Here is a 26255-nt window from a genome sequence, read left to right as displayed (position 1 = left end):
GCCAGCATGTATAATCCAGGGGTGTGCGGACAAAATGGGCGTGGCTGGTCAGCACTTACCGCCTTCACTGATTGCGCGTGACAATTTTCGAGTCAGCAGTTTTGCATTTTACCCACTCACACGGAAAACTATCTAAAGTTTTGATCTCCCTACACATGCATATATACTAGGCTGGGCCAAAAAATATTTTTTTCGAAATTCAAACGGGACACCCCTTAGTTTTGTTACCTTGGATTTAATAGTAATTTACATGATTTTATTTTTATTTTTTATTTTTTAGAGGTTGCTACCGGCAGTAGCAGTTGGCAGTAAGAAACCTGCACAAGTTTTTGCGAACTAGTTAACTAATATATCAACCTCATCTGAACTTCTCGATTTTCACCAATCGTAAATTTTTAACAGTAACTAAAAAAAAAAATACCCTATTATCAATATGAACTAGTTTCTAAGTTTCAATATTATTTGAAAAAACCGACGAATTCAATTTTTTTTAATGTATATTTATTTTTATTTTTATATTTATTTTTAATGTATATTGAAAAAAATTGTATAATTTTATTTAATAAAAACGAATAGGGTGTCCCTTTGAAAAAACAAAAAATTAATTTTTTGGTCAAATTTTGGCCCAGCCTATACCTATGTACATATCCCTACGAACGTGGTGGCTTAGGCACATCCATCCGTCCAAACAACCGGCCATCCACCCTTCCAGCCATACAACGATCAGGCCACGGCCACCACCGTCATTCCCGGGCAGAGTAAACTCGATTAGCGTTTGCACAAGCTTTTAGCCAAAATATGTTATGATTGCTGTTGGTGTTGGTTCGGACGCTACGAAATGCATTTGAATTATGATGCATTATGTACGGCGGAGTACACTCAGATATTACTTATTTAAAATACGTATGAGATGTGTTTTTTCTCGATTTTCGTTGGTTTTATTGCATAAACTACCAGGAATTGTGGGTGGGAGGGAATTGTGCCAAATTTGTTATGCGTGTGACCACAACAAATACAAATGTACGTATGTATGCACTATGGGAAATTTGACCACTTTTTCTGGCCAAAAACCATTTTTCAAAACTAGTTAAAATAAGATATTTGTAGATCTCATATATCCGAATAACATTGATCTTTAATGTTACGCAAAAAAAAAGTTAACAGTGCGAGCTGTTAAAGTCAGCTGGTTACTATCGCTAGGCGAATGTTGGTGCAAAAAGTTATTTTTTCATCTTGTAAATAGGGCTAAAAAGTTATAAATTCATCAATTTAAGTACTTTCTTTACAATTCGTTCGATGCAGACAGGTATTTAATATATGTTTATGAGTTTGAACTGTAAACTTTTCACTCATAATTATGTTTAATGGCTCATTTTTTAACAAGTATAAATTTGTGACGAAAATGTGTCTTTGAAGAGACCACTCGTGGAACCATATGATTTAATGCATCTTGTAGAAAATTCAATTCTTGCTTAAATGTATATCATGGTTATCTGCGCGTGGGTGCGCATAGAAGTGCAATCTGGATTCTAAGACAAAAACATTAAGACTGCAGCAACGTTTGAAACGGTAAAATGTGATTTTTGGAGGGTTGGTCAACCAATTTTAGCTGAGTCATTTCTATATCGATTTTTATGAACAATATTTTGAATGACGCCTAATTGATGCATCTACACACAAAAAATATAAGAACAAAGGGTACAATTTGTTTTCGAATTTTCTTGAGTTTTTAAAGTCAAAATTTTGAAAAAAGTACTGAGCAAAACCGATCAATTTTGCATTTGAAAACTTAATATTTTCCAGACAGTAAGCTGAAGCTACAAAGTGCTCAGGTCTGCTATATAGATGCACTTATCAGCTTTTCAGAATGTCACAAAAGTTCACAAAATCCTAGTGCATTCAAGCGATATAAAAGATAACAAGATTCTTCCTGTGGGATATTTTGCAGAAAAGGGTGCCAAGTGTCGAAATAAAATTTGTAAAATTTTATATTTAAAATGAGGCTGAAAAGAAAATTTCACGGACGTGTTCCATACTTCAGATCCTGTTATCTTATCTGTTAACTTAGAAAGCAGCATAAAAATTAAAACAAAATCTGAATGCAAAGTAGACGACATGTACAAGTCGTCTTCTACTGCGTATCTTTAAAACTTGCTCAAGATGTCTGGACAGACAGACTGGAACGTCCCTTGCTCTGGATCGCCGGCGACGGAGTGCCTGATCAATTGATGCTGATAAGATATATATACTTTATGGGGTCGGAAAAGATTCCTTCTCTGCGTTACACACATCCACTTTTACCATAAATCTAATATACCCCTTAACTCTTTTTTGAGTGCGGGTATAAAAATGTAAACTAATAAAATACTAAAAAATTACACATAAATACTGACTGAGTACGGGTTTAAAAGTAGAGTCACGGCCACAAAAGCGACTCACAGCGTTCCCTTCCTTATTAACAAAATTTTGTTGAAATATCTTTGTATCTTGCCCCTTCCAACTGAGGTATTCCGTCTTTTGTCAAGCGAGTTCAATCGTTCAGGCAGATCCACCGGAGCAGATTAGTTTCGATGAGCTGGTTGAAAATCAATTCGAATTCTCGTGGATGATGGAGCTCGAAAACGAACTCCATGAGAATTAACAAAATGTGTGATAGGAAACCTATTATTTACAATAAAATTGTAATTTTATATTTCAGGTCTCCTGACTAAAATGTTTGTGATAAAGCTACCAGAAATAATCATTTTTGATCTTTTTCAATTGTTTTTAAGGCGTGCCACGCCCTCTTGAATAAAATTTAATGTTTCCAACATGTTCCCAAAATGTTTGTTTTTTTACTTTTCGAACAAAAAAATAAAAATGTGATTTTTTTATAAAAAAAGGATTTGCCACGCCCATTTAAAAAAAAAAAACAGTTCATTTTGCTATTATAAACTCATATATAAAAAAAATAAAACAAAAAATATTGTTTTGTTTGGAAGTTATTAATTATTGCCACAAAAAGTGGTCAAATTTCCCATAGTGGTATGTACATATGTCCGTGACTGTCCCTGCGCATCGTTAATGAATGTTTATGGCCTTAGAGATATGATCTGACTCGACACACCATTTGTAGATTAAGAGCATTCCCCTTCTCCACTAATAGAGCCAATTTTAAAATATTACATTAATCGATTCTCTTGCTATTCTCGGGCATTCCTCCATTGTGGAGCTTCCTCCGAAATACAAGTATAAAGCTCAAAATGTGCTTCAAAGTATGCCGAGCATTTTAATTAAAATTCGTTTTTACCTTGTCCAACACACAGATTCTCCACCGCTTAGCCCCGAAACTGGTCCTACGGTCGGTTCAGCTTGTTTTTTTCCTCAATTTAATGGCAGATGCCCTCGTGTTTGATTACCCTTGTGCCACGCATACGATTTCGTCTCGGCCGGCACCACTCGAGAACGTTTCCGCTTTTAATGTGCAAAATGTCCAACAACGTCGTAGTGTAGTCGTACTCCCTTCTATTTTAGCAATGTTCATTGTCGTCGGCCGGTCGTCATATTTGCATGATGTGTATGAATCGGAAAACGGATTCAAAATATCTTTGTGGGTAATAACAGTATATACATATGTTCATAAAATTTCTGTCACGCATTCTTTGTTGGATATTTTCAGCTCTGATAAGAACCTATTTGAGTTATGAGCTTGAAAAAATTTGGTGCCCTGAATCTGTTGCTATTGCATCGTCCACTTGACTCCATTAGGAAAGTCTGTTATGTGACACTCAATTACACTTGCATACGTTGTCACTTAAACATCTTCTGCCGAGCAGAGGAGATGTCTAAGGAGATGCCGCACTTTGGATAGCAAGTGCTGCGGCTGTCTTCGAAGCCATTCAAACGGGCATGTAAGGCTGACATCCAATAAAGATTACCAAGGGTTTTTAAACACAAATTGAGCTTAGTCGAGACTCCTGTCCAGGCATAGGGTGTATGCAAGGTTATTGACGAATTTGTCAAATCAATACTGAGCATGAAACCAAATCATCAGTAAATAAAATCAAAGGCGCAATACCAGGTACTCGAAGAATATAGGAAAATATTTTGTTATATGGCTGAACTATGTACACCCTTACACCCTTAATGTTACGAAACAGTTTGTATTTTTATTAATAAGAAAACATATCTCGTCAATAAAACAAATGTGGTGAATTTAACCCTGTAATGGGAACAGTAGGCTTAAAATACTGCCCAGAATGGACCTCCCATTAGCTTGCGATGCGAGCATGTGTTTCGGCTCGTCTTCGTTTCTTTTTCAGGGATTGTAAATTTGAAATTTCCACTTGCACAAATAAATGAACTCAGCATTGGTAACTGTCTTATGTATTCATTAAACGTTGTCACATTTCCCATTTTCCTTTTTACTCATCTGGCTCTTGTTCACTTTTGTGGTACTCGATTTGGTATATTACATGAACAAAAACCAACACAACGAAGTTTATATTGTTTTCCATTTTTGCCGTATAGTCATACGTATAGTAATGTCGTCAGCTCACTAACAGATTTTTCGTTGAGAGAGCATGCATTTCTGCTTAAAGACATACATATGTACATACATTCATGTGTACATAGTATATGCGAGAAAATATTTTTTGTTATATGAATGAGACAGTCAAATACATACATATGTATACGAGTATTTACATGTGTAAAGGTAAAGATGCTTCAACGTATGCGAAATAAAATATCAGTTTTGTTTTAACTTATTATTTTTGTATTTAATTATATATTCAGCATTTTACATTTATCTATATATATTTTAATTTGTATACTATTAATGAAAGATATTCACTTAGAATTGGGAGAAAGTAAGCTAAGAAAGAAACATTTTAGACACCACTAAGTATAAAATAAAAGTAAAAAGTAATAAAGTAAAGTAGTAAAAGTGGATCCTGTTCCAGGATACCTCATGAAAAATAGTCTAGCTGTATATTTTTCAAAGGTCAACAGTAGCGGACAGTTAATTTCTCTCTCCTGATGACAAAACAATACACTTTTTGCGCTTATATTGGTATACTTCGACTAAATAAAATCCCTTTTTGTTGAGGAACGCATCCGATATTATTTTGTCACCTTTATATATTAAGTCCATCTCGAAGACAAAAGGAAATTAGGATAGAATGTAAGAGACGAAAAAACAGCTGTATTCGCTTGCCGCTGCGCCGGCATTATTCAGTACCGAAAAGACAGCGAACCGAACAAGAAATAAAAATAATACAGTCCACTAAAATCAAGCTACTCAAAAGGGAGTATTCCAGATCACTTTTAATATCTTATGCCTTTGACAATATGATCCTTTGTATTTTAAATTCCTTTGGTGTAGTATTCATCTTACGTTCTGAGGCTGTTTTACTATATTCTATACTATGTATACTTTCTAAAGGTTTCTGGCTGCTTTATCGGATTCACAAAGTTTCTAATTTTAAAAATATTTTTTTTAGTCTTTGAGATCGTGTTATAAAAACAAAAAGTTAATAAAAAGCAAATGAATCCATACAATAAAAATGTTTTCTTACTGATTTATAAAATTTTGCATTTGCCCCACCGGTTTAAAGTTAGTTGACATGAATGTCAACATTCTACTGTCCGCTACTTTATTAAGGTCCCTTCTTTATACCCGAACTCAAAAAGAGTTAAGGGATATATTAGATTTGTGGTAAAAGTGGATGTGAGTAACGCAGAGAACTCATAAAGTATATATATTCTTGATGAGAATCAATAGCCGAGTCGATATAGCCATGTCCGTCTGTCTGTCTGTCTGTCTGTCGCGATGAGCGCCTAGATCTCAGAGACTATAAGAGCTAGGGCAACCAAATTTGGTTTCCAAACTCATGTGATATCACACTGCTACAAGTGTATTTTAAAATTTCGCCACGCTCCTTCCTTCCTCCCTTTAAAGATACGATAAAACTAAAAACGCAGTATCGTAGAGAATGACTGTCTACCAGATTGCCGAAACTGAATCAGATCGGATTATAATTATAGCCAGAATGAAGAAATTAATTTTCAGTTGCTTCCCCCGCCCCCTCCTGCAAGAGAAACGCTTCTCATTCTCTTTCTCGCTCGCACACTCTGCCGCGTTCAGTGCGCGAGCAACCCCTAGCGGAGGAGATGAGATCTACATGTTAGATGTAAAATATACATTGTAGATGTAGATAGCAAATGTAGCAAAAAAATTTGAATTTTTTTTAATTCTAAAATTATTAAAAATTATATGCTCAAAAATGTATATACTGACTAGGTACGGGTATAAGTAGAGTCGCGTCTCCAGAAGCGACTCACACGTTGCTTCTCGTTTAATATAAATTGATTGGCCTTGTTATTTAAAGGTAGATTTTGAATTTTATTCTTCATTATTTTTATTTAGATTGAATTGAAGATTCTACACAAATTTCTCTTCTTTTTCGCATAAGCCCATATTAATGTGTCGCCTCTCGAGCAGTACTGTTTTGAGGCCATTACATTAATTAAATTAGATCTGTATGACCTCGTCGTCAATCGTAAAAACCAATACACTTAATGCATATGTCAACGCAGCAGTCACAAAAAAAGTGTGTAACAAATTTTCAAAAGCGAAATCACGTACTTAAAGGCAATAAGCATTTTTATATCCACCCACGTGGGTCCTGCCGTCAAAACTTCGGCATCCCGGACAAAAAAAGCTGGCCCACCCCGGCCCCATAACAAACACACAAAAAAAAAATTTCTATAAAAACGAAAATTTCAACAGATTAACACACAGGCTGCAGAGATGGGCGACAAGCGCGTGTCATTTGCCGTGCAACAATTTGAAACTTTTACAGAGTTTTCGGCTGCCGCAAAATCCATCGATGGTTCTGGACAAGTTTGAGAACACCTTAAACTTTTTACGACTTTTGAAGATGACCATTTTTGTGCCCAAAATGAATGCCCAACTTCTTTTGCCGAAGATACTCGTAATGCAGTCAGGAGTCGACGCATAATGAAATTAAAGGTAGCTGCTGCTGCTAATTAACTTCGCCAATTAAGCCGTGACGCCGCGCCACCTTATATAACTTTAGTTAAAAAAGTAAAAATTAATAAAGCATTTCTGCTGATGGAAAAATACTCTGAGGCTGTGGTACGGTTACGGCTCAACCTTCAAATCATATTTATAGACTCTAGCCACCAAATACTTGTAGATTCCTTTTGCTTTTTATTACAATAAATATTTAAATGCCAAGCTGGCATAGGGGAAGCTAAACTTTTGCCATTTACTTTTGCGTGCCCTTTAGGACCTGTAAGAGTATGTTGAAAAGGTAGGAGCCAGAAAAGACTAGAAAGGAGTAAGGGGCGCCATAACTTTGAGTTCTTTCAAGTGAAAAAATCCCTTTAAATGGAGCGTAGTTAAAATTGTTGCTGCCGCTGCGACCCTGCAACCTACAACTGCGATTCCCAGCCTACATTTGATATTGCAGGGAAAATGCAATTAAAGTGCGGCGGCAGAATTTTGTGACGAACTCCGCGTAACAGTTTGAGTTTAAGGCATCCCGACCAGTGCTTGTGAGCAGGTTGAGCTCTTGTAGCACTTTTATTTAACTAGGCTATGCGGCTTTTGCCAGACAAACTTTTCCATACCAAAATCCGCTCCACTTTTGGAACAGTCTACAACGCTCGCATTCTTTTATCACCCTGTGACCATGTACTCGTACTAGTGCATACATACATATGTGTGTAAGTATAGTTGTGCGGATCGCGATCAGGTACCAAATGTACAACCCTTTTTCGTTTGCTTCGTTCCCAATTGGCTGTTGGGCCCGCAACCTTCCAAAAGGTATCTTTTGTTAAATTTTTTCATTTTTTAAAAAGTCTCTCCATAGATTTTAATGAGCGATGCCTTAAACGACGCCAAATTAATGCCACGAAAAATAGAGGACACAGGATATAATTTTTTTTCGACTTTTCCTGAGTTTTTAAAGTCAAAATTTCGTAAAAAATACCGCACAAAAATCATCATTTTTGCATTTCAATGCTTTATATTTCCCAGACGGTAAGCTGAAATCACAAAGTGTTTGGGCTTAACTTCTAGCTGTTTTAATTATCTTTTCAAAATAGCAACCAGACGTAAGATACTAGAGTTATTGAAAAAAACAAGAAAAAAACGAGAAGGAACGTGCGAGTCGCTTCTGGGGACGCGACTCTACTTATACCGGTACATCTACATATATTATGTATATTCTACATCTAACATGTAGATTATACATGTACCATTTAGATTCTACATCTCCTCCGCTAGGGGTTGCTCGCGCACTGAACGCGGCAGAGTGTGCGAGCGAGAAGGAAAATGACTTGCGTTGTCGTTGTCAGGAGGGGGCAGGGGAAGCGACTGAAAATTAATTTCTTCATTCTGGCTATAATTATGATCCGATCTGATTCAGATTCGGCAGTCTGGTAGATATGGGCATTCTCTACGATAATGCGTTTTTAGTTTTATCGTATCTTTAAAAATGTGCCTGCCACAGATTTTCGTTCTTTGTGTGGGCGGAAGGGGGCGGGGCGAAATTTTGAAATACACTTGTAGCAGTGTGATATCACATGAGTCTGGAAACCAAATTTCGTTGCCCTAGCTCTTATAGCCTCTGAGATCTAGGCGCTCAACAAGACGGACAGACAGACAGACAGACAGACAGACAGACAGACAGACGGACAGACAGACGGACAGACAGACATGGCTATATCGACTCGGCTATTGATGCTGATCAAGAATATATATACTTTATGGGGTCGGAAACGTTTCCTTCTCTGCGTTACACACATCCACTTTTACCACAAATCTAATATACCCCTTAACTCTTTTTTGAGTACGGGTATAAAAAAAATATCATCAAACCATTTCTAAGCCCCAAATCTTTAAGAAAAATTTGGTTTTGTTCCTTGAGGAAAAATCGTGTCGAGTAGTGTAATTATGTGGGTCAAGCTGCAGACAGCGTGCAGTAACTATCCGAATCACATATTTAAAAAAAAATTTAAAACTGTAGATTCTATGTGCACATATGTTATGGTTAGTTTTCTCATGATATTTTTATTGGCTCTACAACAAAAAGTCTAAATATTTAAAAACTCATTTTTGAGTGTCAAACGAAAACCGAAGCCGACCACACAAAGACTATCTGCATAATTTGCTAATGTGTCTATGCATGTGCCACACAAAAGTTGAGCTCCACCGAGAAAGCCCAACTGTGTCAGATCTTTTGTACGTTTTCCGGTGTAATTTATTTGACAGTTTGACAATTTGAAAAAAACCACGCTAAACAGCAGAAGAACGACCTGGAAAAGCGTGTGCAAATGGCCGCAGGCACACAAAGGTTCAGGCTCGACGATGACGTCGCAACAGTGGCAAGTGGCGCTCAGCTCACCTATCGGACTACTGCTAGGCGTTAATGTTGAATTAAACGACCGCTGACAGCGGCATAAACAAGAGGTGAGCCGCGCAAGCTACAAGCTACCCAGCTTTCTCCATAAGGCCGGCAGGCAGCTCCACACAAGACCTGGATTTATATGCCGCACATTTACGTACGACGATATGCCCATATGTACATACGTACATATGTATGTGCCCATGCATATTTATGATAAATTGTCGTTGGTGGAAACGTGTCGCTGACATTTTGGTGCCTAAAAAAAAGTACAGAAAACGAAAACAGCCACCCAATGAAAGAAAAACTCCACAGAAGTCAAAGTCAGCATGAATGTTTGTGCGAAATTTTAATAACCTAGCAAACTGGCATTATTATTGAATTGGTGAAAATCGAAAATGACTTTGTATTACGAAAAAAGAAACGAGAAATATGAGAAATATGAGCATTCCAAACGACTTTTTATAAAGCGAAAAGCCATTTAATGTCGCGTCACAAAAATAAGCCAGCAGTGGGGCTTATTGGAAAATTCTTAAAAGGAAACAAAAAGAAAGGATAAAACTGAACTGAAATGAGAGAGACCATCCCATGCCTCGTCGCCGCATCTCTAAGCTTTATTGTCTCTATCTCTGCCATTTGCACACGTTCAAAACTCTGGTCGCACTTAACCTGTTAGCTGTCTCTCGCTCTGTCGCTCTATCTCTCAGTGTGCGTGTGCGTAAGTGTTCGAATGTAGTCGTAAAACCGCTTGCGACGATGTCGCTGAGGCCAAGATGATGATGGTCCCAAATGAATACCGTACGTGTGAATCAGTCTTGAAGGGAAATTTACCAGCCGCATCTACATAAAACCACTTGCGTATAGAATCTGAGGAATTAGTCGAAGGGCGCAAATACTCAAACTTGTAAATCATGGGCTCCGTAGAAACTTTCTCTATAATCTTTTCAAAATCTCTTCACTCAATTTTCTTAAGTTATGTTTTGGGAACTAGTTCCGTTAAAGCAGTTCTATGGAAATATTGAAACTGGAAGAACCATTAGCTAGTGATATTTTATTGGGCATTTCTTTACTTTTAATTAGTGGCACATTTCTTTTTGAGAATTCAAGGTTGGTTATCGTATATACATACATATATACGATATATATATACGGTATAACTTTGTTGACAAAATTTGATCATTAAATTATATTTACAATTATGTTAATCTTATAAACAGTTTTTATTTAAGGAGCAATTATTGGCCTCCGCTATTCAGTACAAGGAAGTTTTACCAATTTAATTACAAGTATTCAATGAACTAAAACACGAGAGAAAGGATTTAGCTTAATATATCCAGAAAGATTTTCCAGTTGTATTTCACCTGGGAAATGATACTCGGACTCCTACTCGAATTTGAACAGGCTGGACAAATTAGTTATACATATATGTATATGTATGTACGTTTGGCTAAGTTTATGTTACTGATAAATGTTTTATTCGTTTGCACTCGTATCTAAGTAGCAGCTTCAGGTCAAACTAAACTCAAAGTAAGTAAACGTAAATGCCTTGACTTTTGGTTTGGTTAAAGAGCTGAGCTCAAGACAGTATGAGGGCGTGAATGATTTGCAGCAGCATATGCCTACAGTGGATATTAACATACTAGAGCTTAGTTTACTTGAGAAAATACTGGGTTGAGTCACTGTTTGGTGTTCATTGTTCACTTTACTAACAAGCCGCACACACACACCACATTCCTATGCGCCCTCTGCAAGAGGGCACCATCTGCGTGTGCAAGTTTCTTGAGAACTACCTATGTCTAGGTGTTCTCTTACCCAAAACATCTTGAATGTTTCCATGTCGTTGATAACCTGAGAGAGGGTATTTGGTTAGAATTGGTTAAATTTGGTCAAATTGGTGAGAAGTTTGTATCGAAATAGAAGGCATTAGGAAACATCCAACTCCATTGGACTAAACGTCTATCGTTTTGGTTTTATGAAAACAATTGTATTTATCTACTCTTCAATGCTCTTAAAACAATGCAACTAAACACGCCAAAGTGAACTTGCTGCATCTTTCAGCCTTTGCACTTAAAATACTTAAAATTATCTGAGTCTTGTCTTGCCATCTTGCCTTGGCCTCAAAAGTACTTGCTTGGCGCTCTCTCAATTACTTTCAACGTTTGTGTCAATGTAACGGGATCGCAAATGCTTTTCAATTAAGAGAAACGCTAGAAAAACAAAAATGCACATCTCTGTGCTACATCTGGAAGGTAGCGCAATGTGATACGGTGGCTTTCGTCATCCCTGACGGGCCACGTCGCAACGCTTCGACGGTCAGCACTCAAGAAACCAAGCCAAACCAGCCCACATGTCGTGGCCGTCGTTGGAGACAGTACCATCCTACTGGGCGTAGGAGCCCAGCCCGTTTTCCCCTCGCTTATGCAAATGGGTTTTAAGTCAAGAGCGAAGGTCACTGCGTCCCTTGCGGTTCTTAAACGCCGTTCTGGTATCTCGCGACTCTCCTTCTGCGGGTCCTCTGTCCGTCCCTACCCAGAACTCATTAACGACAGTGTTGCCTTTAAAGTCGGCACTTGTATTTTATTTTTTTTGTATAGGGTATACAACAAAATTAAATACAAGTGCCGACTTAAAGTAAAATAAGGTAAGGTAAAATAATGAGATAAAATAAAATTTAATAATGGAAAGAAAAGTTTTGGCAGGAAAGTATATCATGATGATACGTAATATCAGAATAGGGATTTTGATGGAATTCCATATTAGGGCATTTAAGTTTCGTTATAGCCAAGTTTTAGTTTATTCACACCTTCTGGCTGCTTTTTCTTCTTGTTTTTATTCCAGAGTTTAACGGCATAACATCTCCACGCTAGTTTCAATTTCCTGTTCAGAGTAGTGGTAAACAGAGGGCGGGGGATCAAATGCTGGGTAAAGGTGCTTAATCACAACTCGAGACTTTTAAATAATTTACGCCGAGGAAGCACGAATCTAAGAATCCTTGAAGTGGGCACACCGCCTCTGCCACATTGAGGGCCAGGTGTACAAATAGAGATAGAAATAAAAATAAACATTAGCCGAAGAGAAAGTGTTTTCCATCAAAATTTATGTAAATCCCTGAAACTTTCTAGTACCACCGGGAGAGAAAAAAGAATAAAAATTAAGAACTACAGCAGGAATAGGTCTCCGTAAGACCTAATGACTTTCACGTCTTAATCCGATGGAAAACATTTACAAGCCAGAGGCGAGGTCTAGATGTGGCGGTAGTTTCCCATCCGCTCCTTTCTTACAGTTCTGGACAGGTACGTACCGAGCGACCATTTGCCGGCACCCAGCTGTGAGAAGACCAGGAATCCACCAATTTTAGACAACAGTAAGCTCGTGTACTGCAATGACAATAGCGCATCATTCCAGCCCCACAGGAACCAAAACTGTGTGCCTAGCACGTCATGATAGAGTATTGCTAAAACAGTCGTGTAGGAGGCAACTCTGCATTTGATCCCAAAAACCATTGCACTTAAAAGAGCAAGTGATAGGACGTTATCCATGGTCTGAAACGAAATGTCACAAATAGCGCTATTGTAAAAATTCCGATTGAAGCCAAACTTACATCGATTCTCTCCTCCAGCCACGATATATAGATACTGGATAGGCTTATTCTACCCGCTAATAATAGGAACTCGAACTTTTTGAGATTCAACCTTGGCCATTCGTTCCTGTCTCGTAGATAAACTCTTGTGGCCAGAAGACTCAGTAGAGAGCCCACATCGAGGCAGTCGTTAAGGATAAACTGATACAAATGAGTCCACATAGAGAAGAGCAATCGGTGAATCACTCTCCCTACTAGCAGGATTATTATACCAGTCTCTTCTTTGAGTTGAACCGATATCAGTGCAACGGCTGCTGAAGTCAGTAGAGTATCAAATGACGTATAGATGTAGCCAAACACGTCCTTGACGTCTAGAACTACAGCCTTTTCGGTGCTCACAAGTCGATAATTCAGTAGCGTAGCCAACACATCCATGCAGTAATATGACATAATTAAATATGGCACTAGCTCTAATATCCATGATCGGATCATGTAATGCAATGCCTTAATTGCAAGAATTCCTTCATAGGCAACGCGAATCATAATATTTTGGACGTGCTAAAAAGGAACTTTGAATTTGAAATACAATTTATAATAGCGCAGAGATCCTAACTACATATAAGTCTTGGCATGCTCAACTGGAGAAAACCTGAACAATTTTATTATACATATGATCTTACAATTTCAACAATGTGTATATAATAGATATCTATCTATCTATCTATCTATCTATCTATCTATCTTTTAATCTCATTTGGGGGCACACTGGTCATGTGTAGCTCCATCTTTCATCGTTCCCTATTTAATCAGCGCAACACCGAATCTTGAGCAGCCTCAGGGCATTAAAATGTGCATAATTGTTGCGGCTCAGCCCACAAGGGGAGTTAGTAATGTGATGAGCCGCGGTCATACAAAGTTCGATTAATTATCTCAAACGCCGAGGGAAAACGGAACTTCTCACATTAGCGATTGCGTTTAAGCAAGCGGGGGCTTAGCTTTCCACTTTGGTTGCAAAACTTCAAAATTTCTTGTTTCATCAAAATTTATTTACTCGTACTTTTAACTCCTGTTAATTTAATGCACCGCCTTGTGGTGGTATCGGGCTCATCGCATTGCGACTTTGCCGAGGTGGTGGCCGAGAGCTTGGGGCTCCACTTGCATCCAGTGTTGCGAGCGAAATTTCCCAATGGAGAAATACGGTTCGAGCTGCTCGAGTCGGTGCGGGGAGCAGATGTCTACATAGTTCAGACCAGCTGCGAGCCGATTAACGACATGCTGATGGAGCTTCTGGTTATGGTGCAGACGTGTCGCTATGCATCGGCCAACACGATTACGGCAGTTATGCCATTGTTTCCATACTCTAGGCAAGATAAAATGGATTCGTGGAAGCAGCCCATTACGGCCAAGCTAGTGGCAAATATGCTCTCTGTAGCTGGGGTCAATCGTGTCCTCACCATGCAACTGCACACCCATCAGCTGCAGGGATTTTTTGATATACCTTGCGACAATCTACAATCCGATATTGCCATCGAATCATGGATAAAACGATTTATCCCAGACTATACGGAGCTGGTGATTGTGGGCGCAGACAAAGGAGCAGTAAAAACGGCCACCCATATTAGCCACAACCTGGGCACTCACGTGGCTCTGTTCCATAAGCAGAGACGGGTGGCAAGCGAGGTGCATGACATGATACTTGTTGGCAACGTTCGCGGCAAGGTCGTTGTGGTTGTGGATGATCTAGCAGACACAAGTAATACCCTATGCATAGCCGCTGAGCGTTTGAAGGATGCCGGAGCATCGAAAATCTACGCAATCATTACTCATGGCGTATTTTCGGGACAGGCCCCACAGAAGCTCAGTGAATCGTTATTTGAGCTTGTTGTCTGCACAAATACCATTCCCCAGCCCACGGAAATCGCCAACAATCCGAAGTTTCACATCATTGATGTCTCCAATATATTTGCAAAATGCATTTGGAACATGCACGACAGTATTAGTGTTGCGAACGCTTTTCAATCAGAGTCCAGCCTGCTTAACTGGCGTTTGTCCACTAAAAAAAATACCGATGGTGTTTCTAATAGCGTGACAGCAGAGAAATTTGATAATTTTTCACAAAACGAGTGTAACGAGTATAATCAAAAGTCTACTCAAACTACATAAAGAACTGTATAAAACACGATGTAAAAGGAAAGGAAAATTTAGATTAAAATAAATGTCCAACAAGTGCGTTTTCTCAGATTAATTGTATTTTTTAACATTGTATTGCCACCCAACAAACGCATCCTGAACCTTCAACGGTTTGTAGTGAAACCAGGTCCCTTAGCCTCTTGAGGCATTTACTATTATTGTAAACAGTTGATTGAATCGATAATTTTGCAAACATCTTGCGTATTGAGGACCCAACTCCATTCATAATGTTTTCAAACCTACTTTGCCACTTGATGGACTTCTCAACATGACATCAATGGAGTCAGGTTGCGGTGAACGACTTGGTGTCCTTATTGATGCCAGTGACTGTCAATATCTTTCGACATTTTGCAATTTATCTGCTTACACAGCAGAAATTAATGCCACAAGTGAAAAACATTAAAGCTTGTAAAAAGCTTGAGGTAAAAGGCAAACAAAAGGGAGAACCCGCCAAGAGAAAAATAGAGAAAGCTAAAAATGGGCCCTATGTTGTTGACATTCAAGCGCAGTTTTCCATGCTTTTGATGTCCGTGGGAAAAGTTATTTAACAAAAATTACCCAATGTCCCTCAAAAAGACATAAACAGAGCCCAGTGACGTGTAAAAAAAATTTTACATTTAACATTTTTTTGCTACATCTGTTATCTACATCTACAATGTATATTCTACATCATCTCCGCTAGGGGTTGCTCGCGCACTAAACGTGGCAGAGTGGGCATTCCCTATCTTTAAAAATGTGCCTGCCACAGATTTTCGTCCTTTGTGGGTGCGGAAGGGGGCGGGGCGAAATTTTGAAATACACTTGTAGCAGTGTTATATCACATGAGTCTGGAAACCAAATTTGGTTTCTCTGGCTCCTATAGTCTCTGAAATCCAGGCGCTCATCGAGACGGACAGACGGACGGACGGACGGACAGACGGACGGACAGACGGCCGGACAGACGGACATGGCTATATCGACTCGGCTATTGATGCTGATCAAGAATATATATACTTTATGGGGTCGGAAACGTTTCCTTCTCTGCGTTGCACACATCCACTTTTACCACAAATCTAATATACCCCTTAACTCTTTTTTGAGTACGGGTATAAAAATGGCCATTCAGTGGAACGATGAACTATATACGCTCATCGATCGGACGGACGGACAGACATTGTTGCTGATCATGAATATATGTGTATACTTTATGGGGTCGGAAACATTTCGTCCTTTGTGTTACACACGTCCACTTTTACCACAAATCTAATATACGTACTCCTTAACTCTTCGAGTACGGGTATAAAAAATATATCCTTTAAAGAGTATAGCCTGTATTTTTCGCAATACTCAAATCAGGAACAATCCGACGGGTCGTGAGGGAACTGAAGGAGAAGTGATTCCGCCAAGGGCGAGAGGCAGACACGATTCGTTGATTTTGTTACAAATAATTTAAATCTATGTCAAAATAAGGAACGCAACGCGATAATAATTCATTTGTTCTTTTCGTCACAGCTTCGTGACAGCTAACACTACTCGACAAAATCGAACTTTTTTTTTTTTTCTTCAAGGATCCAAACCGACTTTTTCTGATAGATATGGGGCTTTAAATTTTTTTAAAGAATTATGGTTTTTTTTCTATGGCAGAACTTTTTTTTTTGGAGAATTTGGTAAAAAATACCGGACGGTAAGCTGAAATCACAAAGTATTTGGGCTTAACTTCTAGCTGTTTTAATTATCTTTTCAAAATAGCAAAGTTCTTTACAACCAGACGTAAGATACTAGAGTTATGTGAAAAAACAAGCGATACCTCTGAAAAAAGCTTTAAAAAAAATACCAGTTTTCAAAAATTCTTTAAAAAACAGTGGTCCTTCGACCTGAAACCAAAAATATATCGACCTCATCACCCTGTGTACAAACGAGTATAAACTCATCAACGAAGACATGCTGACACTTTTGAGGTTCTGTATTTGGATTTTCATTGTACACAGGGTGATGAGGTCGATATATTTTTGGTTTCAGGTCGAAGGACCACTGTTTTTTAATAATTTTTCTAGTCACGCAGCATTTTTTAATCAGTAACGAGCCGTATATGGATTGAATTTTTATGAATGGTATGAAAAACATTTATTTTTGGATACGTGCATTTTGCAGCCTAAATCTTAAGGCATCACTTATGTACCTCTGCCGGTTCACGATTTATATATGGTGATACCTCTATTAACACTCTTTCCATACGATTATTTAAACATATTATCTGTCCACTGTTCCTCAGCTTAAGCTGAGATTAAGTGGGAATAAAGGAAATTCTTCCCCCTCATCGGAATGAACCCTTTCAGTGTACAAATGCCTTTTTTTTCTATGGCAGAACTTTTTTTTTTGGAGAATTTGGTAAAAAATACCGGACGGTAAGCTGAAATCACAAAGTACTTGGGCTTAACTTCTAGCTGTTTTAATTATCTTTTCAAAATAGCAAAGTTCTTAACAACCAGACGTAAGATACTAGAGTTATGTGAAAAAACAAGCGATACCTCTGAAAAAAGCTTTAAAAAAAATACCAGTTTTCAAAAATTCTTTAAAAAAAAGTTCTGCCGTAGAAAAAAAAATATCATCAAACCATTTCTAAGCCCCAAATCTTTAAGAAAAAGTTGGTTTTGTTCCTTGAGGAAAAATCGTGTCGAGGAGTGTAATCAGCAAAACAAGATGGCGCTTGATTGTGCGGGAGGAAGACAGAAAGCTGAACAGGCGACGGGCAGAAAGACAGAAGAGCAGATGGAAATGACCAGCAATACATATTTTGATATTTTTGCACCCCTACTTCCGTTGGAATTGAGCTGTGTTCTGATTTGGCTGATATTCGTACTGTTTGTAATAGATTTTTCCTATTGCGGTTGATTATGATTATGCAATGTTTTGTTCCTTATCGCAGTTAACATTAAGTTTAATATGATTAGATGTCAAGGTTTTTTTCTGTGTGCACATGCGCGACACCATCACAGGCATTTGGTTTATTTGTCGCGATAAAATCGCTTTAATTTTATTAGTTTCCATTTTTATTATACAATCATTTCTGATGCATTTATTGAGTTATTTATTCCACATGCATGTGCTATGTATTTGCATACCCCCCATAAATGATTAAAAAATAGATTTATTGTTAACGCTTGAATGGGTGTTCGGATACTTTATATTATCGTTATTATTGCCATTGCTATGGGTGTTATTATGAATTCAATTAAAATTGAGAATTTTGTAGATATTATCGGTTTTTTAATGTTTTCTGGTGGTGTTAAAAGTGTAAATAATAAAATTTCTTTTTTAGTGTTTACTAAGCAAGAGTTTTATTAATTAAGTTTGAAGTATACTTTAATTTGCAGGTAAATAAATTATCCAAACAGGATACAATTTATAGCCTAAGCTGATTATTGAAATCATAATAACAACTTAATTTCAGCCGTTGCCTTCGGATATACTCGTACTCTTAAAAAGCTTCTGTGCTCTCTTCTTTTCCACCGAAAATTCACAAGTCAGCTTCCAGGTTTGTGTGTTATCCTCATGCTTTAGACGACAATGCAAGTCAAGAATACTCCGAATAAGAACAAGAAAATTAATCACAATTCTTTAATAAAGAAAACACTTTCCTCTAAGTTTAACTGAAATAACTTAAAGTTGCAAAGAAAGTAAAGACCGGATTGTGTATACTCGTATTTTGACGACATACGAGTATAAACTCATCAACGAAGACATGCTGACACTTTTGAGGTTCTGTATTTGGATTTTCATTGCACAGGGTGATGAGGTCGATATATTTTTGGTTTCAGGTCGAAGGACCACTGTTTTTTAATAATTTGTCTAGTCACGCAGCATTTTTTAATCAGTAACGAGCCGTATATGGATTGAATTTTTATGAATGGTATGAAAAACATTTATTTTTGGATACGTGCAATTTGCAGCCTAAATCTTAAGGCATCACTTATGTACCTCTGCCGGTTCACGATTTATATATGGTGATACCTCTATTAACACTCTTTCCATACGATTATTTAAACATATTATCTGTCCACTGTTCCTCAGCTTAAGCTGAGACTAAGTGGGAATAAAGAAAATTCTTCCCCCTCATCGGAATGAACCCTTTCAGTGTACAAATGCCTTTCGTTGTGTAGATATTTATTAATTCCTTGCAGAACAAAGCCCCAAAACGGCGTCGTGACGAAAATCTGCTTGCAAATTAAAATTCATGGGGAATAAGTCGATTTGCTTGTGAAACCTATGCAGATGTCAAAAGGATAATGAGACGGGGTTTGGGTTTAAAATTAAAGAATTCTATAGAGCTTACCGCTTACCAGCGTAGAAAATCAGCTTAAGGCGTGCATGATATTTGAATATATATACATAATTTTGTCTTTTATTTTTCGGGAGAGCAATGACTACAAAAGAGAAGCGGATAATAGATAAGAGGGGAGCCTCAAAGATTTTTAAATATTTTTTAAAGCATTACCAAAAGCATTGGGACGCGCCTCTGATTGTGGTTAGTTTGCGGATATGCCAGATTACACTACTCGACAAAATCGAACTTTTTTTCTCAAGGAACCAAACCAACTTTTTCTGCTAGATTTTTTTTAAAGAATTATGGTTTATTTTCTATTCCAGAACTTTTTTTTAAGAATTTTTGAAAACTGGAATTTTTTTAAAACTTTTTCCACAGGTACTGCTGCTATTTTTCACATAAATTACAGTTGGTTAAAATGATCTCTGCATTCTGAAAAACTAAGAAAATGCAGCTATAAATAAGATTTAAAAACTTTGTGAATTCAGCTTACCGTTTTGGAAATATTCAGCTTTCAAATAACAATATAATAATTTTTGTGCCGTATTTTTTTACGAAATTTGTACCTTGAAAACACAGGGAAAGTCGAAAAAAAGAGATCCTGAGTCTTGTATTTTTTGTGTATAGGTGCATTAATTCGTCGTCCCCAAATCTTTCAGAAAAAGTTGGTTTGGCTTGTTGAGAAAAATCGTGTAGGGTAGTGTTGTTGGTATTGGGGAATTGAGAATTAGTAATAATATCGAGAGCAGGAAGGTAGTAAGCTTGGTTTCTCGTAATTTAAATAATAAATTTATATTAGCTGTTCATGGAGTACAATGCATCTTGTATTGAATAAAATATAAAATACATAACAAATTCGTACCAAGCTAATAAAAAAAATCAATACCTTTTGTAATCTGTAATTTTTAAATTTAAATGCTACTAAATAAATTATTTAAATCAATCAATTTTCCGACAAATATGCATTAGGATCGAATAATTACACTAGGCAACACTAGAATTAGGCTGTGGCCCAAAAAAACTTTTTCTTATAGATTTCGGGGTTTAAAATGTTTTAACGAATTATGGTTTTTTTTATGGTGTAGTTTTTTTTAAAGAATTTTTAAAAATCTGATATTTTTTTAATGTTTTTTTTCAGAGGTAGTGCTTATATTTTTCACATAAATTCAGTATCTTATATCTGGTTGCATAGAACTGAAAAGCTGAAAAGCTGACAAGTGCAGCTATAAATCCGACCAAAACACTTTGTATCTGCAGCTTAACGAATGGAAGATATTAAGCTTTCAAATTCAAATTTAATCATTTTTTGCGGTTTTTTTTCTCGAAATTTTGACTTTAAAAACTCAGAAAAAGTAGAGAAAAATAGAAGCACTACATTTCTTTAAAAAGAAATGACACCATAAAAAAAATAATAAAGTACTAAAAAAATTTTTAAATTCCGAAATCTATCAGAAAAAGTCATTTTGGTTCACAGCGTAAATAAAAAGTTCAATTTTGACAAGTAGTGTTATTGCACCCAAAATGAAGAATATAAGTTCTAAGACACCTCAAGCAGGCAAAAACACAAGCCAGAAGGAAGTGTTTACGACCCCATTGAGTATATATGTATGTACATTTGTATGTAAATATGTAGAATAGGCTGGGCCAACAAATTTTTTTTTCGAAATTCAAACGGGACACCCCTTAGTTTTGTTACCTTGGATTTAATAGTAATTTACATGACTTTTTTATACCCGTACTCAAAAAAGAGTTAAGGGGTATATTAGATTTGTGGTAAAAGTGGATGTGTGTAACGCAGAGAAGGAAACGTTTCCGACCCCATAAAGTATATATATTCTTGATCAGCATCAATAGCCGAGTCGATAGAGCCATGTCTGTCTGTCTGTCTGTCTGTCTGTCTGTCTTGTTGAGCGCCTAGATCTCAGAGACTATAAGAGCTAGGGCAACCAAATTTGGTTTCCACACTCATGTGATATCACACTGCAACAAGTGTATTTCAAAATTTCGACCCGCCCCCTTCCGCCCCCACAAAGGACGAAAATCTGTGGCAGGCACATTTTTAAAGATACGATAAAACTAAAAACGCAGTATCGTAGAGAATGCCCATATCTACCAGATTGCCGAATCTAAATCATATCTGATCATAATTATAGCCAGAATGAAGAAATTAATTTTCAGTTGCTTCCCCTGTCCCTCCTCCAGCAAACGACAACGCAACTCATTTTCCTTCTCGCTCGCACACTCTGCCGCGTTCAATGCGCGAGCAACCCCTAGCGGAGGAGATGTAGAATCTAAATGGAACATGTACATTGTACAATCTACATGTTAGATTTATAATATACATTGTAGATGTAGATATCAGATGTAGCATCTTTAATTCAAAAATTCTAAAAAATCATAAGATCAAAAATTTATATACTGACTGAGTACGGGTATAAGTAGAGTCGCGTCCCCAGAAGCGACTCGCACATTCCTTCTCGTTTTTTTTAATTTTCAAAGGTTTCTACCGAATTTTACAATAAATTTTAATCAAGAAAATTTAAAAAAAAATGTTTTCCTGAATGAGTTGATACCATTCATATCGTCATTAATCAGTTATTGGCAGTAAGAAACCTGCACAAGTTTTTGCGAACTAGTTAACTAATATATCAACCTCAGCTGAACTTCTTGATTTTCACGAATCGTTACTTTTTTAACAGTAACTAAAAAAAAAAACGAGAAGGAACGTGTGAGTCGCTTCTGGGGACGCGACTCTACTTATACCCGTACTCAGTCAGTATATACATTTTTGAGCTTATGATTTTTAAGAATTTTAGAAAAAAAAAAAAATTTTACATTTTACATTTTTTTGCTACATATGATATCTACATCACATATACAATGTATATTCTACATCTAACATGTAGATTTTACATGTTCCAATTAGATTCTACCCTCCGCTAGGGGTTGCTCGCGCACTGAACGCGGCAGAATGTGCGAGCGAGAAGGAAAATGAGATGCGTTGTCGTTGGCGGGAGGGGCAGGGGAAGCAACTGAAAATTAATTTCTTCATTCTGGCTATAATTATGATCAGATATGATTTAGATTCGGCAATCTGGTAGATATGGGCATTCTTCAAATTTTTTGTTTTTTTTCTTTAAATGGCCTGCCCATTTTCGGGGGGGGGGGATTTTGCAGTGTGATATCACATAGTTGGAAACCAAATTTGGTTTCCCTAGCTCTTATAGTCTCTATTGGGGGGCGCAGACGACGACGGACAGACAGACATGGCTCTCGGCTCGTGATGCTGATCAAGAATAATACTTTTAGGGAAACGTTTTCTCTGCGTTGCACACATCCACTTTTACCAAAAATCTAATATACCCCTTAACTCTTTTTTGAGTACGGGTATAAAAAATACCCTATTATCAATATGAACTAGTTTCTAAGTTTCAATATTATTTGAAAAAACCGACGAATTCAATTTTTATACCCGTACTCAAAAAAGAGTTAAGGGGTATATTAGATTTGTGGTAAAAGTGGATGTGTGCAACGCAGAGAAGGAAACGTTTCCGACCCCATAAAGTATATATATTCTTGATCAGCATCAATAGCCGAGTCGATATAGCCATGTCCGTCTGTCCGTCCGTCCGTCCGTCTGTCCGTCTGTCCGTCTTGATGAGCGCCTAGATCTGAGAGACTATAAGAGCTAGAGAAACCAAATTTGGTTTCCAGCCTCATGTGATATCACACTGCTACAAGGGTATTTCAAAATTTCGCCCCGCCCCCTTCCGCCCCCACAAAGGACGAAAATCTGTGGCAGGCACATTTTTAAAGATACGATAAAACTAAAAACGCAGTATCGTAGAAAATGCCCATATCTACCAGATTGCCGAATCTGAACTAGATCGGATTATAATTATATCCAGAATGAAGAAATTAATTTTCTGTTGGTTCCCTCTCCTTCTCCAGCGCTGCTGACGCTACTGATTCTCTTTCTCGCTCGCACACTCTGCCGCGTTCAGTGCGCGAGCAACCCCTAGCGGAGGAGATGTAGAATCTAAATGGAACATGTACAATCTACATGTTAGATGTAGAATAGACATTGTATATGCAGATAGCAGATAGCAGATGTAGCAAAAAAATGTAAAATGTAAAATTTTTTTTTTTTTTAATTCTAAAATTCTAAAAAATCATATGCTCTAAAATGTATATACTGACTGAGTACGGGTATAAGTAGAGTCGCGTCCCCAGAAGCGACTCGCACGTTCCTTCTCGTTTTTAATGTAAATTTACCCCCAATATATATATATATTTACAATATATGTATATAGCAAACCCCAAACATTAAACTAAAAATTTGAAAAAAATTGTATAATTTTATTGAATAACAAAGAATAGAATTGGGGGGTGTCCCTTTGAAAAAACAAAAAATTAATTTTTTGGTCAAATTTGGCCCAGCCTAATGTAGAATCTACATTGTAGATACATACAACATACATATATTTATTCTTGATTAGCATTAAGTCAGCACCTGTCGGTCCTTCGGGATGAGCACCTAGATCTCGGAAACCATGAAAGCTAGAGCAACAACATTTTGTGTGGACACTTCTGTGATATCACACTGTGGGGCGTCCACAGTTCTGAAGATACTTAAATATTCTAAAATTGGAATCAAATAGGACATTTGGTGGAAAGAGGATAAACGAAGTGTGAAGTGTTTTTATACCCGTACTCAAAAAAGAGCTAAGGGGTATATTAGATTTGTGGTAAAAGTGGATGTGTGTAACGCAGAGAAGGAAACGTTTCCGACCCCATAAAGTATATATATTCTTGATCAGCATCAATAGCCGAGTCGATATAGCCATGTCTGTCTGTCCGTCTGTCTGTCTTGTTGAGCGCCTAGATCTCAGAGACTATAAGAGCTAGGGCAACCAAATTTGGTTTCCAGACTTATGTGATATCCCACTGCTACAAGTGTATTTCAAAACTTCGCCCCGCCCCCTTCCGCCCCCACAAAAGACGAAAATCTGTAGCAGGCACATTTTAAAGATACGATAAAACTGAAAACGCAGTATCTTAGAGAATGACCATATCTACCAGACTGCCGAATCTGAATCAGATCGGATCATAATTATAGCCAGAATGAAGAAATTCATTTTCAGTTGCTTCCCCTCCCCCTCCCGACCACGACAACGCAACTCATTTTCCTTCTCGCTCGCACACTCTGCCGCGTTCAGTGCGCGAGCAACCCCTAGCGGAGGAGATGTAGAATATGAATGGAACATGTACAATCTACATGTTAGATGTAGAATAGACATTGTATATGTAGATGTAGATAGCAAATGTAGCAAAAAAATGTAAAATGTAAAATTTTTCTTTTTTTTTCTAAAATTCTAAAAAATCATAAGCTCAATAATGTATATACTGACTGAGTACGGGTATAAGTAGAGTCGTGTCCCCAGAAACGACTCACACGTTCCTTCTCGTTTAATTATGAAAACCAAAGCTTTGGGTGGCAAAAATATTTTTTAATATGCGGGGTGAAAAAGCAAGGTGTGCGCTCGATAAAATCAATTTAACGATTACATTCTAAAAATTCCATACATATTCTCTAAGCTAATATATGGTGGAAAAGCGGGGCTAATTCGCGAAGAGCGAGCTTTTATTGCCTCCCTCCTTGCCTAAAAATACACTAGACTTCATAAAACAATTAAAAATACTCCAAACATAAAACATTGGCTACGAAATACGAAATAACGAAACAAAGTGCAAGAATTAACATTAGAACATAAATTACAACATATGTACATATGGGCTGTAAAGAATTTCCAAAAATCGGGGCGGCCGAAACACAAGTTCCCAGGCTTAGCAGAATAGCCCGTACTACCCCCAACACCGACATTTAATTTTCATGTATTTTTAGTCATGGCAAATGACAGTCGTGTTCTCTAACCAAAGCAATAAGAAAGACAATTTGAGAATGTCGCGACTGATATGAATATTAACGAACAGTTCGCGATAAATTTAATAATTAAATTGTGAGAATATAAATTCGTCCCTTGGGCAGCGTGTCTTCCGGTTGTTTAATGTTGTCTAGCAGGGCAAACGTTGCCGACTTCACTAAGCCAAAAACTATTCTACCAGTAAGAGTCACATGGGGAGGGTCCATGTCTAAATTAACAAATCAATTATTTAGTAGGAATGCTTTTGCAGACCATGTTTTGATAAGGGCAATGTGAATTAGGTGCGAATGACCAGGCGGGGATTTCCTTAAACACCAAACTGTGTTATTTGGTTAAAACCATTTGCTTATAACGCACTGAGTACAATGCTCTTAGTTTGGGGTTGCGTATATATTTTCAACATTTCAACAATAATATGGCAAAATATAAGTAACTTAAACTGCTTATACTAGGAACTTTAAGAGTACAGGTACATTTTGTGGGTACATATTTTATATTCGTATGAGTGTATGTAACAGCATGAAGGATACCTTTCCAATCCCATAAAATGTATATTTTTTTTATCAGCATCAAATGTCGAGTCTGTCCCCTCGTCCGTCCGCTCTGTTTAACGTCCATATCTCAGAGACTATTAGAGCCAGGACAATCTACCTTGTTTGCAGATTCTTTGACAACCCATTGAAAAAAGTGGATCTCAAATCCCCTTAAATCGAATATTTTTTTGGCAACCCCAATTTATGAGAAATCCGCAAGCAGTACCTTTTCCCGAAAATTTTTCACCGCCTGTAATATGTATGTACATGAAAAAGAATAAGTGACAG

The 26255-nt window shown here is 37.3% G+C and overlaps 2 protein-coding genes across 2 annotated transcripts; one reads left to right on the top strand and one right to left on the bottom strand.

Annotated features, from left to right (window-relative positions):
• Positions 1-12063: 12063 nt before the first annotated feature.
• Positions 12064-13621, bottom strand: LOC111073922. Its single transcript, XM_022366489.2, has 2 exons — positions 13018-13621; positions 12064-12958 (listed from the first exon to the last, which is right to left on the bottom strand). Exons 1-2 carry the CDS (start codon positions 13537-13539, stop codon positions 12659-12661), a joined length of 822 nt encoding a protein of 273 aa, XP_022222181.1. The 5' UTR covers positions 13540-13621; the 3' UTR covers positions 12064-12658.
• A 452-nt stretch (positions 13622-14073) lies between these two features.
• LOC111073948 (ribose-phosphate pyrophosphokinase 2-like) lies at positions 14074-15159 on the top strand. Its single transcript, XM_022366517.2, has one exon. The coding sequence runs from the start codon at positions 14074-14076 to the stop codon at positions 15157-15159; it is 1086 nt and encodes a 361-aa protein (XP_022222209.2).
• The last annotated feature ends 11096 nt before the right edge of the window (positions 15160-26255 follow it).

This window comes from Drosophila obscura, unplaced genomic scaffold, assembly GCF_018151105.1.
Source record: "Drosophila obscura isolate BZ-5 IFL unplaced genomic scaffold, ASM1815110v1 contig_9, whole genome shotgun sequence".
NCBI lineage: Eukaryota > Metazoa > Arthropoda > Insecta > Diptera > Drosophilidae > Drosophila > Drosophila obscura.
This window is presented reverse-complemented; position numbering and strand designations above follow the sequence as displayed.